Source organism: Primulina eburnea, chromosome 17, assembly GCF_022965805.1.
Source record: "Primulina eburnea isolate SZY01 chromosome 17, ASM2296580v1, whole genome shotgun sequence".
Taxonomy (NCBI): Eukaryota; Viridiplantae; Streptophyta; class Magnoliopsida; order Lamiales; family Gesneriaceae; genus Primulina; species Primulina eburnea.
The window spans coordinates 3,440,834-3,457,563 of record NC_133117.1 but is presented as its reverse complement, the minus strand read 5'-3'; the positions used below and the strand labels follow the sequence as shown (position 1 = coordinate 3,457,563).

Here is a 16,730-nt window from a genome sequence, read left to right as displayed (position 1 = left end):
TCCTTTCTCTAGTGGACCTCCGTAAAGACACTTGTTCTTCAGACGCTGGTTCTTGAGGTTGTTGAGTTTGTTCGATTGGAACTTGATTGACAATGTCTTGTTGTTCTTGTATCATATCTTGATCAATGACAGGAATACAATCCTGAACATTATCAATATCAATCATAGGAATATGAACTATTTCCTCTTGAAGAGTAGTTGGAACACATTCCTCCTCGAAAACAAAGTGTGTTACTTTATTCTTCCCCCCAAACTCAATATCCTCAAAAAATATTGCAGTTCCCGTCTCAAATATATTCTTTACTTTGGGATCATAAAATTTATAGCCCCTTGATCGCTCAGAATACCCAATAAAGTAGCTACTGACTGTTCTGGAGTCAAGTTTCTTTTCATACGGTCGATATGGTCTAGCCTCAGCTGGACATCCCCAAATATGAAAATGTTTTAGACTTGGCTTTCGCCCTGTCCAAAGTTCATAAGGTGTTTTAATAGCTGCTTTAGTTGGTACTCTATTTAGAATGTAAGTTGCTGTTTTTAATGCTTCTCCCCAGAGTGACTCTGGTAAGGTTGAATGACTGATCATACTTCTTACCATATCCTTAAGAGTCCTATTTCGTCGTTCAGCTACACCATTCATGCTTGGTGAGCTTGGCATGGTGTACTGCGGGACGATTCCATATTCCTCTAGGTATTGAGCAAAAGGTCCTGGACGTTGTTCCCCTGAACCGTCATTTCTACCGTAATATTCACCACCACGATCAGATCTGACTTTCTTAATTCTTTTGTCGAGTTGATTCTCGACTTCAGTCTTAAATGACTTGAAAACGTCCTATGTCTGTTATTTTTCATGGATAAGAAATAAGTATGCATATCTAGAGTAATCATCAATGAATGATACAAAATATTGTTGACCATTCCAAGAAGGTGTTGGAAATGGTCCACAAATATCTGTATGTATCAATTCCAATACCTCAGTAGCTCTATATGCACCCTCTTTCTTTCTTTTGGTCTGTTTGCCTTTGATGCATTCGACACAATTGTTTAAGTCTGTAAAATCAATGGAGTTCAAAATTCCATCTGATACAAGTCGTTCAACTCTATTTCTAGAGATGTGCCCTAATCGCTTGTGCCATAATGCACCAGAGTTTTCATTATTAAATTTACGCTTAGTACCACGTGATTCCACATTTAGGGTTTCAATATAAGAAGCATTTGTATCAAGCATATATAGATTGTCATAAATTATAAGTGAACCAGTTCCAACAACATTAGAGTTAATAGATAACCTAAACATATTGTTTCCAAATGAACAACAATATCCTAATTTGTCCAAACTAGAAACAGAAATTAAATTCCGTCTAAACGACGGTACAACAAAAGTATCTATTAAATCCAAATAAAAACCAGTACTTAATAACAATCTAAAATGCCCTATTGCTTCCACTTCGACCGACTTGCCATCACCTACATAAATGCATTTTTCAGCATCATTTGGCTTTCGGCAGCTCAGGCAACCCTGCATTGAAACACTTATATTAGCAGTAGCACCGGAATCTAACCACCAAGTGTTTCTTGGTACTGAAGCTAAATTTACTTCAGAACATACCAAACTTGAAAATGTACCTTTCTTTGCACGCCATGCATGGTACTTAGGACAATCTTTCTTGACATGATCATCCTTATCACAGAAGAAACAACCTTTCTTGTCCTTATCTTGCTTGTTCTTCTTTGCATTTGGACCTTTAACAGCCTCATTCATTCTTTTCTTGCCCTTATCTTTAGAGGTACTTGCATAATGTGCACTTTCAGTCTTGTCTTGCTTCAATCTCTCTTCCTCTTGAACACAATAAGAAATGAGCTCATTAAGAGACCATTTCTCCTTTTGACAGTTATAACTTATCTTGAACTGACTAAATTGATTTGGAAGAGAAATCAGCACTAAATGAACAAGCATGTCTTCCGACAATTCAAGATTGAGTGCCTTCAACTGCAATGCAAGGTGGAACATTTCCATGATATATTCTCGGATATTTCCCTTGCCTTTACACTTCATGGAAATCAAGCTCTTCAGAATCGTGCTTGTTTCCGCCTTATCGCTTTTGGCAAAGCGCTTCTCAATCTCATCGAGATAATCCTTAGCTTTGGTGACACTGTCGGACACCGCACCTCTAAAAGCCTCAGGTATGCCGCGTTTGATGATCATAAGACTCATGCGGTTAGAGCGATCCCACCTCTCACATATAGACCTCTGTTCAGAGGAACTAGAATCCGTAAGAGCGGCAGGTTGCTCTGTCCTGATCGCAAGATCTAGATCCATCCAGCCAAGAACAATAAGAATGTTCTCCTTCCAATCCTTAAAATTTGTCCCATTAAGGATCGGCACTGAACTTAGATTAGCAGATATAGTAGCAACTTTTGCTGAAAAGAGAACATAAAAAAATAATAACATAATTAACATGCTCACATCAAACAAATTAAAATAAATGGTAAATCCCATCTCAAGATACCTAGTGCAATATCAATATTAAATCTTTGGACAATAATATTATATGCAAGTGGTACTCTTGTTACAATAATCAAACATTAACAATAATGTATGACAAACAAGAAATCTATCTTTGGATAGATTTAATATTTTCACAAAAATAAACAACTAAAACTTTATAATTGTTACATGTTTATTATCACAAGTAAATGAATCATTTTGTCAAGTATAAATCTTCTTTTGGGTCAATCAACACTCACAAAAATATACTCATTTACACTTTATTTAAAAAAAAAAACTAAATAATATCCTAATATCTCAAAAAAAAAAATTTAAATAACAGCGGTCACTTTGGCGACATATAATTCAAATTTAATTTAATTTGAAATATTAGATATTAAAAGATATATGAAATTCAATCCAAAATTTAAATCAATCCGGTAAAACAAATTATTTCACTCAACATGAGTTAAACATAAGGAATTTTAATAAATTCCAAGCCAAAAATTAGTGCAGTTATCATAATAAATAAAAATAAATAAAAATGTCAAAAGTTAAAACGGTTTCCACCAAAAAAAAAACGTCACTTGTGGCAACGAATCCAATGGAATCCAAACACATATATGGCAGATTATTAAACTAATCAAACGCCGATGAACCGATTCAACGTTCCATGAAAAAAAAAAAAACAACATCGATTCAAACATTTTGAGGAAAGAAAAAAAATTTTGTTTCCACTGATTATTCCCTTAAATTTATTTTGAAGGAAAACAAACTTTTGATCACATAATTATGCGACTAACCCCGATTCAATAGTGAATACATCCAGAATGTTTGAAAAAAATTCCATTACGACACCGAATCAATTTACATGTTTGGAGGAAAGCAAAGATAATAATAATAGTTTATCACATATCACCGCTTTCGGTAGAATCCATATGAATAATTGAATTCGAAATTCATATGTCGAACTTTTTTAAGAATCCGGCGATAAACTACGAAAGATATTATAAACATTCCTAAAAACAATTATCAAAACGAAACCTTTCCTAAGAATTAATTAAAGGAATAATAGTTTCTTAAGAATTTGAAATAGATGGCTTGACGAACATTGATTGGATCATTCTCCGCCATACCATCATTTTCCTCATGTTCTTGGAGTAGCACTAAGTAATCATTCGGAATAGCGCTCTTCTTTCTCTAGTGGACCTCCGTAAAGACACTTGTTCTTCAGACGCTGGTTCTTGAGGTTGTTGAGTTTGTTCGATTGGAACTTGATTGACAATGTCTTGTTGTTCTTGTATCATATCTTGATCAATGACAGGAATACAATCCTGAACATTATCAATATCAATCATAGGAATATGAACTATTTCCTCTTGAAGAGTAGTTGGAACACATTCCTCCTCGAAAACAAAGTCTGTTACTTTAATTCGGCCCAAAAACGTTTCTCGAATTTTTCATAAGTATAATAATTCATTCTATATTTTTGAATGCATAATTATTTATTTTGATATTATTAAAGTAATTTTAACAAGAAAGACCTTCCTAATATCTATCTAGTTAAGTTTCTTGAACGAGTTATTGAATCTAGAAAAAAGTATACGTGATATGTGATAAATAATCGTTTGTTATATGAGTATGCCTATTGTGAAATGGTCTCACGAATATTTATCTGTGAGACATGTCAACTCTACCGATATTCACAATAAAAAATAATAATTTTAGCATAAAAAGTAATATTTTTCATGGATGACCCAAATAAGATATATATCTCACAAAATATAATTTGTGAGACCGTCTCACACAAATTTTTGCCTTGCCACATCACAAGAACACCCAAATTGATGTTCAAAACCATGTGGTTCAACGTCGATATGATATTCAAACCAATGTGAACGGATGTTAAACAAGGTTGATGAGATGCTAGCATAAGGGTAGTACCCTCACACCACATCTAAGGGTTTAATTTTGATTTGGACATGTGGGGTCTACATAAATTTATGGACCCCACATATCCAAATCAATTTTGAGCCCTTGGATCTAGCATTAAGATACTACCCTTATGCTAGAATGAAATAATCCGTTAATCACTGTCCACTCAACCACGTCAGCCTGGACATTCAAACAATTGAACATCTTGTGTCTGACGCGTGAAAGGCGTGGGGGTGGCAACAGCTTAGGCCCACCCCCACACGCAAGTGACGCATCTTTATTTATTCTTTATATTTTTTTAAAAAATTAATTCAAATATTTGAGTATAATTTTTTTAAAAAAAACAATAAAACAATTTTTAGGGAAAAATTTTCGACGGTTGAATTTTTTAAATAATTTTAAAAAAATTGAACGGCTATTTAATGACTAATTAAAAACTATTTTAATAAAAAAAAATCAAATATTTATCATCACATTCTACAAATAATTTCAAACATCCAAACACATTATTCTACTTCATAATCAATCCAAAAATCTTCTCTCTCTTATTTTTATCATCTCAATTTTATTTTTAATATTTATATCTAAAATCTTATTCTGTCCCGCAATTCATGAAAATAACCTAGTTTTTTTTAGAAATTTCTTAAATTACCCAAAAATGTCGAAAAAAATAGTTCTTCCCAAAATTCACATATTCTATCGAATTACTCATATTTTCTATAGCCACCATATTCTCTATATAACTCATATCCACAAGTTATTCTTATAGTCCATATCCACCAAAAGCAACAACTTGGGTGAGACGGTTTCACGGGTCGTATTTGTGAGACGGATATCTTATTTGGGTCATCCATGAAAAAATATTATTTTTTATGCTAATAGTATTACTTTTTATTGTAAATATCGTTAGAGTTGAGCGTCTCACAGATAAAGATTCGTGAGACCGTCTCAGAAGAGATCTACTCATAAAAATTATGTTTTACCTCACTTCATCAGTGCATCAAACGTTACCTTAAATACATGATATGGTAACCGGTCATGGTTTCTTCTCTCTTTTTGTACTTTTGTTTTTGAAGTCGTTTCTGTTTTATACTTTCTTCTTCTCTTCTCATGCAATATTTTATCTCTTTATCTTTTTCAAGTATACATAATTTTTTTGGTACCAATATATCATTTTGAATATTCCCAAAATTCAGAAATTTCCAAGTAGTAAATTCTCAAATAACTAGTATAAATAAATGGTATGGTTACCGGTAACCGGTAAGAGTGGATCTTACGTGAGACTATCTCACGGATCTTAATCTGTGAGATGTGTCAACTCTACCGATATTCACAATAAAAAATAATACTCATAAAAAGTGATTTTTTCATGGATGACCCAAATAATAAATCCGTCTCACAAATACGACTCGTGAGACCGTTTTACACAAGTTTTTGCCTATCGGAAATGGGTTTTTTCCCTCTCGTTTGTAAGTCATTCATTAGTCTAATTAACATTTAAAACTACAAGTTTTGAAGTATGACAGAACAAATCAAAGATGTACATCTGACTTTTTCTTGTCTCTTCATCATGTAAGTAGGGGAGTTATAAACAAAGAAATCAATCGCCCATCGATATGACCAAAGAAACCAATCGAACTTGAAAAAAAAAAAGAATTGGGATTACACACAAAAAATGATACAACCCTCAAAGAATAATACTATCAATTACTAGAAAAACAGAGCTTTTTTTGCAAATACAATTTGAGCTAAATCAATGAATCATGTAGGTGATAGCCAAAGCAACCAGCATCAACACATAAGCCACACCTTGATCAATTGAAACCCCTACAGAAGAAACCACAAACCGACCAAATCAATCAAAACCCACCAAAGAATTAGAGCCAAAAACAAAAACCAATGATTTTCTAAAGTTTTCAACAAATCCCAGATATATTAAATTTGTAACACAAATGGGAACATCAAACATACCATCATTTGAATTGGGCGCCGGCGCCGGTGCTGGCTGAGGAAATTGAGCATTAATGGCCGGAACGATGAAAGCCAAGAAAAGAGCCAAAATCGCCGCCAAAGAGTACAATCTCAAAACCTCCATTATAATCCTTTTTTCCCTTCAATTTTTGCTCTGAAAACTCAAGAATCTTGAAAACCCAGAAAAATTTTGATTGTTGAAACTCGAAAAATGGGAGCTTTATTTATAATCTGGAAGCACAATTCTGAACAAGGAATCTTCCTCCCTGTCAAAGTTTTGGCCTAGGCGACAGATCCATCCAGAGCCGTCGATGTTTGACACGTGTAGGGCCAATAATGGCCGCACGTTGTAGGTCTAGGTGTTTTGGACCTGTGCAATGTGACTGATTCCGATTTTCCGGCCCACTTGTTTTAATATTCTTCTTCTTTTTCTTTTTTCTTTTCTTTTTTCTATTATTAAATTATATATTTTAAAATTTTGAATTCTCGGGATGGCTGACGTTTTTGACTGAATGTTTTGAGTGTCTGGCGACTCATTAGAACATTCGCAGAAGAGTTGCTGTCGTAGAACTTTGACTGTAAATTCCCCCGTGTCTAGTCTTTTACTTGCAATTGATCACGACTCCATCTTGAGCTTCTAGAGACCATTTTTTCGATACTTCTCGTGTCGAGATAGATTTAAATGATCTGTTACTTGTATACATGTATATCGTATGATATATATATCGTTTATCTTCTTTGTGAAACAAAAAGATTGTAATTTGATTTGAAAGTATTGATATATTGAATAAATGAATAAACTATTGTCACATGGAAAAAATAGACATGTTGAGTCTCGAAACACTTGTTAGATAACTCACATGTTTTACAAAAATTGCAAATTCAATGTCGCTAACTTACTTTTGCATAATTAAAAGTATTCGTCTCTGTCGAACTATGTTTATCTAAGTTAAATTCGATTTTAGCGTGAATATTTGTATTTGTTGGATTTGAGTAGAGTTACTGACGAAGAACTGGACATTTTGTTGATGTTGTATTTTGATGGAAGAATCTTATTTGAGGGAAAAGATTTGATAATTCAATAACTTGAAATTCATGGATTTCAAATGATATGCAGTTAGTTGTCACTTGAATCATTCCAAAATGCAAAGGAATATATATACATTGGAAAAAGTGAGGAATTTGAAATACCTACTTTAGATTATTACCCAAACATAAATAATGGATTTGAGTGAGGAATTTGAAATCCACTCATTTCAAATCCATTCCAAATTTTCGAACCAAACGTACCGCCAAGTGTTTATAGTTGTATATTCCTCCCATCTCTTCTGCATGTGCAAAGCTCAAAGACTGACCTTTTTGTTTTGTTTTGTTTGTACACTTTATTTCAATTTATTATCTGTTGTTATTGTAAATCTGAATAATAATTTCTAACACATGTTTAATTAATTCCAACGTTTGAATTTTGATTTTCAAAATCAAATTAGAATATTCTCATTTCTCAAGTCCGAATTTCTAGTGTTTATTTGTGGTTTCCAGCATGTATATGAGAGGGTATATTCAAACTCCAACTTTTGAGAAAAGTGGGTTGATGACAAACTTAAATTGAAAATGGGTTTTTTTTAAACATTAAATTGAAAATGGGTTGATTTCACATTTTCTCCAAATGTTTGTATTGCAACGGTTTATTTTTAGGCATGTCGGCATTGGTTGGCTCTTTCTTCTTGGGCATGAATTTGGCAGTTTTGAAAAATTGCAAAGAAATGTTAGGAAGTGGAGTTCCTCTATTTTATTTGGAAGCCGAATTGTTCTCATAAGATCAAATCGTTATATTGATAAATCTTAGGAAAAATTCTCAAAATTATAATAAGAATCACGTATAATCTCTTCTTCTTCTTCTTTTTTTTTCCATTTATTGTTGTACAAATAGATGTGTTGAATTGTTTTAAAATTCAAGAACATGAAGATAATAATGTTTTATAGTCCTTGGAGTGGTTTGCTTTGTTTAGCGTTTGTCTTCGCTCACATGTGATTGTATTGTTATACGTGAAAAATTGTACTTTTAGTCTTTTATGTTTGTTTCGTTGTAATTTTTATCCTTTTATATTTTTAAATTATATTTTATTTCGATACCTTCCATTTTTGTGTGATTTTAGTTATTCTTTCGTGACAGTGCTAAAGTAACGTAAAAAATTAGTGTCACCTCGGAAAAAAGGTCAAATTGCAACAAAACAAAAAACAAAAACAGTGAAAATTGAAATTTTATAATATATGACCAAAACTGCGAAAGACAAACAAAAAAATGGTTTTCCCCTCTTCCTAGATCATCATTTTTAATTCACCCGCGGCACAATGCTACTTAAAAAATGAGCCAACATCCAACACTCGCGCACAAGTACATGTTTCACTCAAACTATAATTTCTCATCATACTTAAATGCACGTGTATTAAATCAGATGAGTTTACATTAATTCTTATTAATATGAATTTCAAAGTAAGTGAGTAAATCTTTACCCATAGCCATCTATATTATGGATGAATTGACGTCAGCTTTACTTGAAAATCAATCTATGGAGAAGAACAATAAATGGATTGGAATAGGTAGGAAATCTATACATCATGGTATCAGACTCAAAGATTCACAACATACGAGAAGGTCCGGTTGGTTAACTCGCTATTTTAAAACAGCTGAGTCGTTGATAGCTATACCAAATTAAGTAAAACACTTGGAAATTTTAACATCCGATGGGATGGCCATGTTACACGCAGGTTGAAGCATTTTACCCGGTATATGCATACTAAATATCAACTTCATGCATCTGATCTCCGTGGAGCATATTTGAATAGCAGCAGGTAACTCCACATAATCGAAGTCATCAGTTATTCCTACCTATCCGACATAATGGAAAAAATGCTTAGGTGTGTGATGGCTGGCTAGAAAGTAGAAGCAACAGAGATACAAGTCATAAGATATGAAGCACCATTTTTGTTTTCTAGTTATTGTACTTTGTTGTTAGAGATGATGGGATTTATTCTTCGATTCAAGTGCTGCAATGTAAATTACATACCTCGTTGTAAAGGTTATCAAGTTGCTCTTTTGCCTGAGGGGAGTTTTTTGAACACCACTGTCGTAGAGTGAAGATGTTACCTGTAAAGTATAATATGAACATGATAGACAGGGAGACTGGGGAAATCTCATAATAATGAAATGATATTGGATTATAATAATAACCTGTCCATCTGTTGGTTGCTGAATGGGCCACTTCAATAGTGTTTTCTGCAAACAGGCATCAAAGTTAAGAACTCGGCAAACAGTAGAGTTATTGAGAACCATAGAGGTCACAAGAGATTTTCATTTGAAATTTAGTCCGTAAAATTTTAAAATTTCGGAAACAGGAGAGGATGATGATGCTCAACTCATTGCTTCAAAGGTAGCCGGATCATTGTCGGCATATTGTGCGATCTCATCCTAAGAAGAAAGGAAAATAAATCAACTTCAAGTTCAAAATATTAGAAATGGAATCTCGTTCTCAATGAAAGAAAATATGAAACTCAACCTTAAGCTCATTAAATTTCTGTTCAATAGCTTTAAGCTCGCCAAGTGCCTCATCTCGTTCATCCTAATATATTAATGAAGGTGAAAGCCATTGAATATGACATGGAAAACAAGTTATACAGCTACACGAAAGCATGAACGTGGAAAAAATGCACTCACAGATTCCTCTCGTCCCTTTTTCAGAGAATTGCAGTGATCAACTTGTTCTATGTATCGTTTTTTGCAACTTTGGAGTTCAGAGTCGAGTTTTTTTTGTATGTTTCTTAGCTGTAGACACCAACCCATGTATTGGCATAATCGGGTGATTGAAAATATACTTCTAACTTCCAGATATGAATTGAATTGTTAGATCACCTGGTTGCCAGCACAGCTAGGAAGGCTCCAAAAATATACCTGAATTTTATTATGATATGATTCAAGAACAGTTACTATGACAACTTTTGCAAAGATATGTCAAAGGCGAATGATATAATGCGTAATAAAAGAGTTCAAAAAGAATATAATGCTCCCATCAACCATCTGGATAAGTTAACTTACTGAAGTTCCTATCTTGTCATTGAAAACAAGGTAATCATCCACCAAGCTTTGAATTACATCCTTTACTGACTGCAAGATGACGCCTTTCTTTGGGCCCAACTTCTCAAGCTCCTTGAGCTTAAAAAAAGTTCAGTATAATCAATCATCATCCAAGGGGATAATACAGCAGACAAGAGAGAAAAACTGCAAATTGTCGCTGAAAAGAGAGAAAAAAACTGCAAAATATGCACAACGTGGTATGTGAAATAGAAATTGCATTGGTAACATTCGTAAAGCCCATCATCCTCAGTGATCACAAAAAGAAAAGCATCTCAAACTGGATTATAAACATGTCACATATACTTACAAGGAAGAAGTCCTGTGAATTCATAGAAAATTTGCAGCATTTTCTCACGCTTTTCTTCCAATGAAAGTCCTCTTTTTTTGGACTGGAAATCATCAAAAGGAAGTTAGAATTTTCAAAGTAATGACTTATTCAGCCAAAGATGGTTTGATGGTGGAAGTGTGGAACAGTTGTGAAATTGACGGGATAGACATAACAGAACTGGAACAGCTGTTTCTGTTCCAAAGTTTCATGCTTGTATAGATTTAGGTACAAAAAACAGTGTGTGACTTGCTAAAAACAGAGGAAGGACCTTTATTTTGACATGAAACAGCATGTAAGGAATGGAACAGGCATTGTTTCGACATGGAACAGAAAATACTCATGAAAATCATTTGTTCAGCAACACAGCTGGAGGATATCGTGTTTTTCACTATGATTCTTTCGAAGTATTAACAGTAGCATATTTGGGTATTTCGATATGAATCGTTATTTTTTTACAGTAAGCATACAAAATGTTTGATTTTGGTACTTATTGCAATATATATGTTTTATATTATTTAGAGCTGTCTATTGTAATAGTATATGGAACAACCTAAACCTTTCCATGAATGACCTTGGAATTCAAATGGTGGTTACTGCCACAACTACCATGTCTGTTCTCGGGAACCATGAGCTCAAAAAGATTGATGGAATAAGTCGGAATTCAGAAATAGGAAACTAACAACAGATTTAACACAACTAGACTAGAAGAGAAACATTCATAATCTTCAAACGTCTCATAACTATGCTTTATTGAACAAACTCGATAATCAAGAAACGTGATTTTCATATTCTACAGAGATATGTGATGGCTCTTCAATCAAGAAAATAATTGAAAACACATAAACAACTAGATAAAACAATGTACAAAAATAGCAAGAAGTGCGAGGTTTAAGTGAACCATAAGATGGTGAACAAAACAAACTTAGAGCATAAACATTGTGAAAAAGCACGTATAACCAAATGAAAAATGAAGGCTAATAAGAAAATACTCTGACATTCAAGCCATTAATTTCACTGCTCTAAACAAAAAAATCCTAAGCTCTCCCAAATCACGTCCTCGCCTATTTTACTTCCCTATCCACTCATCAAATTCACCGGAATGTGATTGAACTAACTAAACAACAATATATAATGAATACAGAAATTCCAATGATTCCCAACATTCGAACGCAGCTCAATTCAGCTTCTAAAACCTACTCAGAAGAAAATAGCGCGAATAAAACCCAAAATTCGAATCAAGTAAGCACAAGCATTTGAACAAAAAAAAAAGGATTTGGGAATATGAAGCACGTACCATTGCGAAATCGAAGCTGGAATCCGGATACGAGTGTTGAACAGTATAGATTACGCAATCGATTCGATTTTTTAAATGGAAATATGAATTTGGCGCGATTTTAAAAATCGAACGACGATCATATTCAGTAATGGCAAAATGCGCCAGCCCGCAATCCACCACAATCGGCTGTTGGCCAGATCGGGGCGGGCCTTCAAATGTTCCTCTCAGCCCAACTGTAAGTTAGTCGGATCGATTCGTCTATTTTTTTTATATTAAAAAATATAAAATATATTGTTTTTTTAATATAAAAATTCTAAAAACATTTGAAATAATAAAAATAAAAAATACTACAAATTATTTATCGTTAAAATTCATTCAAAATAAATTTAAAAACTTAAAAATACAATTTTATAATAATAAATAAAAATAAAATCATATTCTGACAGATCAGTCACCCCGTCCTAACCCGTACCTGTACGGGCTCAATCCGTTTGGCCTGCATCCAAACGGGTTGATATTTCTCCAATTCAGCATGTCTCATTTCAATGACGAGACGAGCTAATCCGACATACCCAACCCACTTTGAAAAGCTTAACAATATATATTTTCCTCTGTAGTCTGTACGCACTTTTCATTGATTTGGATCTGTGGCCTTATTGTAAGCATAAATGGGCCGGGTCAGCATGACTCAGCCTTGGTATAGCCCCAAATTTACGAGTTGGGGCAGGCCTTAAATTAGTCGGAAAAATTTTAAAAAAAATATTTTTTTTTAAATTAAAAAAATGATAAAAATGTTAGGTTTAAAGTTACATAAAAAGTCTTATCATATTATTAAATTATCTACTATATTAAATATTTTCCTATTGTGTTTAAAATATAATTAAATTAACTATTTTGTCGAACCGACAAGATATATATAATATAACGATGGAATGTGATACTTCATAGATGAACTCATTAAGATCATATCAAAACTAGATTTAGATTCTTGATTCATCCTCAACCAAAATAGAAAGCCCATCACATGCCCATATATACTTTCCTATAAATACGAGGTTGGGTGTCTAATTTTTCATTCACTATATTGTTTTTCAGCAGCACTCTTACCTAACCTCCTTCTAATGGTCTTATTCATAATTTCAGGATCAGGACAATATCGAAACTTGTATCTGGACTAATCACTTGCTGGAATCAGACCCTAAATTTCATGTGTGTATCATAATGTTACTCCAAAAAACTCCCAACATAATTGGTGCATAAATCATAATATACTAATGCAAAAACTTTTGTAAGACGATATAACATGTCGTATTTTGTGAGACATATATCTTATTTGAGTCATCCATTTAAAAGTATTACTTTTTATTGTGAATATCGATAAGGTTGACCTATCTCACATAATCGTGAAATCGTGTCACAAGAGATCTACTCCTACTTCATTACACGTCCTTCCTAAAGACTTGGAATTAATTAATATAATAAATAATTAATAAAAAGAAGTAATAATATCCTCTTTCCTAAAAGAATAATGCCCCCGTACCCCCATCTCCCTATCTATATCCAAAGAGACGAGACACGCGTATGCCACTTGTATCCCTCTGCAGGGAATTTGACCAATTCATCAACTCTTTAATTTATTTTATTTTATTCATTTAAATTAAAATGTCGTACCAGACCACGTAAACTATTTCATGATCATTTTAGTTTCAAAATATCTTATGTATTTAATAAAAATCTCCCTAGTACCTTATTTTACAAGTTGATGGACCATTGCATCTCAAGTAAATTCGAGATTTTATTATCTTTACGAACCAATTTGGCTATTAAAAATTAAAAATTAAAAATTAAAAATTAAAAATTAAAAATTAAAAAAGAATCGTGTTTGAAAACATACAAATGTCTACGACCATGAAAAGTTATATCGACTCATTTCATTCACGACATTCGCATTTTTTCTACAATGTTGAATATTTACTTCTCTGATTCTTGAAAATAGGCTGCGTATTTGCTCGGTAATTGATTATGTACGAGAGAACCGTAGCTTGACGAATCTCTCCAACTAAAATAATTTTTTTTAAAAAAAATTAATGTTAACCTTACAAACCATTTATTTTTTATTTTAAATCTTGATCAATTATTATTTAATTAAAAAATATATATAAAAAATTATGTTCTTTAATTAAATAATTGAAAGAGATTATTTTACAAATTTTCCGACCTTAAAACAAAAAAACAAAAACTTATGAAACGATTTCACGTGTTATATTTTATGAGACAGATATCTTATTTGAGTCATATATAAAAAAATTATTATTTTATATAATAAAAATATTATTTTTTTTCGGAATATCGATAGAGTTACTCATCTCACATATAAAAAATCGTAAATTTATCTTACAAAAATCCTACGCAAACAAATAATGTGTTTTCTGTTTCACATTCTTGTCTTTTACCGTGAAAATGCTAACAAACAATTTATTTATTTTGCTTTTTTCTAAAGTAGGACAATGAAAGAATTGGAAGATTTTGAAGCATTTTCTAAACGGATAAACTCAAATCAAATTTTGAAGTAAAAATCACCAAATTTACATAATAAAAATCAAAATAAAAGAACCGAACACGTACACTGAAATTTGAACAACTTCAAACTCAAATCACTTTTAAAACAAGGGAAAATCATGCATGACAAAATTTACAATAAGTGCAACATTTAATACTAATAAAATAATAAAAACAAGCTTAATAAATAAAAAACCCTTCTTCTTCTTCGTTCCAAGAATTTCAGTTACTCTTTCCAGATTCATCAGTTAGTATAATTATTATTAATATATTGATTTAATATAGGAAAATCAACACTTGTTTCTCAAAATGGTTACTTTCGAAAAGACCATTCTGCCCCCTTTTCCCCACACCACCTTCTTCCAGCCACTATTCACAAAATTTAGGGAGAGAAATGGTCTACTTTACCAGCTCTGATACCCAGCCCAGTTCCGGGATTGGGTCCGGCTGAGGATCCGGGTCGACCCGTTCCAGAGGATTCTCCTTGCTCAGCTTCTCGAACAGTTTGGCCCTCAGGCTTCTACCAGATTCAACCCTCTCCATCATCGGCCGCTCCTCCTCGCACAAAGAGATGTCCCAGGGGTCCACGCAGCCGATAGTGGGCCGGGTCGGGGTGGTGGGCAGGCTCAAGTACCCGTTACGAGCCATCATCATCCTGGGAGGAGAGCCTGCGCCCAACCAGGAAGAAGAAGACATGGACTTCACTTTGTTCAGCTGCAGCTGCCGAAGGGAGAGTACCAGATCGGTCACAGAGTTGGCCATCATTGGGCTCATAGGCGGGGACTCGATCGGAGAAGAGACCGGCTCCGCGCGTGGGCTCAGGACGCGGAGCTGGTCAGGAGAGTGGGCGAAGAAACAGACCCTACGCTTGCAGTTCATGCCGTCCTTGCATGGCTGCGTGCGGTAGCGGGCGGGGTGGAGCCAGCACTCAAACACACCGTGCGCGAACTCGCACAAGTCGCCTTTGAAGCAACTCCCCTTTCGGAAATCCGGGCAGGGGTTAGCCGTGTAGTGGAACTTCTTCGGGTCCCTCCGCCGGGCCTTCTCCCCCGGATGAGCGAACGGGCAGTCAGTCCAATCGTGCGCCTTACCACGCGCGCACTTCTTCACCTTGAACTCGAACATCCGGAACTGATCGCACGAGTGCGCGTCCACCAGGAAGTCTCCACCGCCACCGTTGTCCGGCTCCGGATAGACCGCATCAATGTTGTTGGAAGGGAGGTAGACCTGAAGCGCCTTCACACCGTTGTAGTAATCGTCAATATTGGAAGCAAATGAGTTAGCAGCGATAGTTGGGCTGAGCGAGATGGACATGGGATCTTCCGCGGCGAAGGTCCACGGCGGAGCAACATGGCTTCTTTCTCCGAGCATCATTTGACCATTCACTTGCTGTAGATTTAGAATTCTTGTTATGGGATGGAACTGTGTTGTGCGATTGAAATGGATGTTTGTGTTCGTATATAAACTGCTGGAGAAGTGGGGGTCTAACCATGGTTTGGTAGAGTATACCATGGTTATTCATCGCAAATTATTGTTAATATTTTAACTCAAGGGACAGAATAAGTGAATGCTAGTAATTAAAATGTGGCGGGAAGTAATTATGTGATTGGATAGTAAATATTAATAGTAAAATTTTTTTTTGTAAAAATAAAAAATTATTATCTCATATTTTTAATAAGAAAAATAAGGGTAGGTCTCTTGTGTGACAATTTTACGAATCTTTATTAGTTATCTTATTAGACAGTCTCACAAATCTTTATCTGTTAGACATGTCAATCATACCGATGTTCACAATAAAAAGTAATACTTTAGCATAAAAAGTAATTTTTTTCATAAATGACTCAAATAAAAGATTCGTCTCATAAAATACGACAAGTGAGATTGTCTCACACAAATTTTTGTTTTTTAATTTTATTCGACAATATTCGAGTTTTGGAAAAAATATCAGATTGAGTAATATATAGCCCCGATTCGAAGAAATTCGATAAAATTGATTTGATTTGAGAGGAAGGATTTGATTGGAAAAAATATTTCAAATTTGGAT

The 16,730-nt window shown here is 34.0% G+C and overlaps 3 protein-coding genes, 1 long non-coding RNA gene and 1 pseudogene across 4 annotated transcripts in view; 1 reads left to right on the top strand and 4 right to left on the bottom strand.

The window, feature by feature from the left end:
• Positions 1-16,730, top strand: part of LOC140818041 (cation-dependent phenylpropanoid and flavonoid 8-O-methyltransferase 1-like) — an 86,653-nt gene that overhangs the window by 32,527 nt on the left and 37,396 nt on the right. The gene's annotated exons all lie outside the window — the stretch shown is intronic.
• On the bottom strand, positions 849-2,020 carry LOC140818827 (uncharacterized). Its single transcript, XM_073178883.1, has 2 exons — positions 1,624-2,020; positions 849-1,516 (listed from the first exon to the last, which is right to left on the bottom strand). The coding sequence occupies exons 1-2, from the start codon at positions 2,012-2,014 to the stop codon at positions 1,488-1,490; spliced, it is 420 nt and encodes a 139-aa protein (XP_073034984.1). The 5' UTR covers positions 2,015-2,020; the 3' UTR covers positions 849-1,487.
• LOC140818191 (uncharacterized) lies at positions 6,060-7,105 on the bottom strand. Its single transcript, XR_012114919.1, has 2 exons — positions 6,392-7,105; positions 6,060-6,247 (listed from the first exon to the last, which is right to left on the bottom strand). It is a non-coding gene; the product is annotated as an uncharacterized lncRNA (long non-coding RNA).
• On the bottom strand, positions 8,992-10,909 carry LOC140818110 (meiotic nuclear division protein 1 homolog; annotated as a pseudogene).
• On the bottom strand, positions 11,672-16,132 carry LOC140818109 (zinc finger CCCH domain-containing protein 20-like). Its single transcript, XM_073177963.1, has 2 exons — positions 12,146-16,132; positions 11,672-12,044 (listed from the first exon to the last, which is right to left on the bottom strand). The coding sequence occupies exon 1, from the start codon at positions 16,058-16,060 to the stop codon at positions 15,086-15,088; it is 975 nt and encodes a 324-aa protein (XP_073034064.1). The 5' UTR covers positions 16,061-16,132; the 3' UTR covers positions 11,672-12,044; positions 12,146-15,085.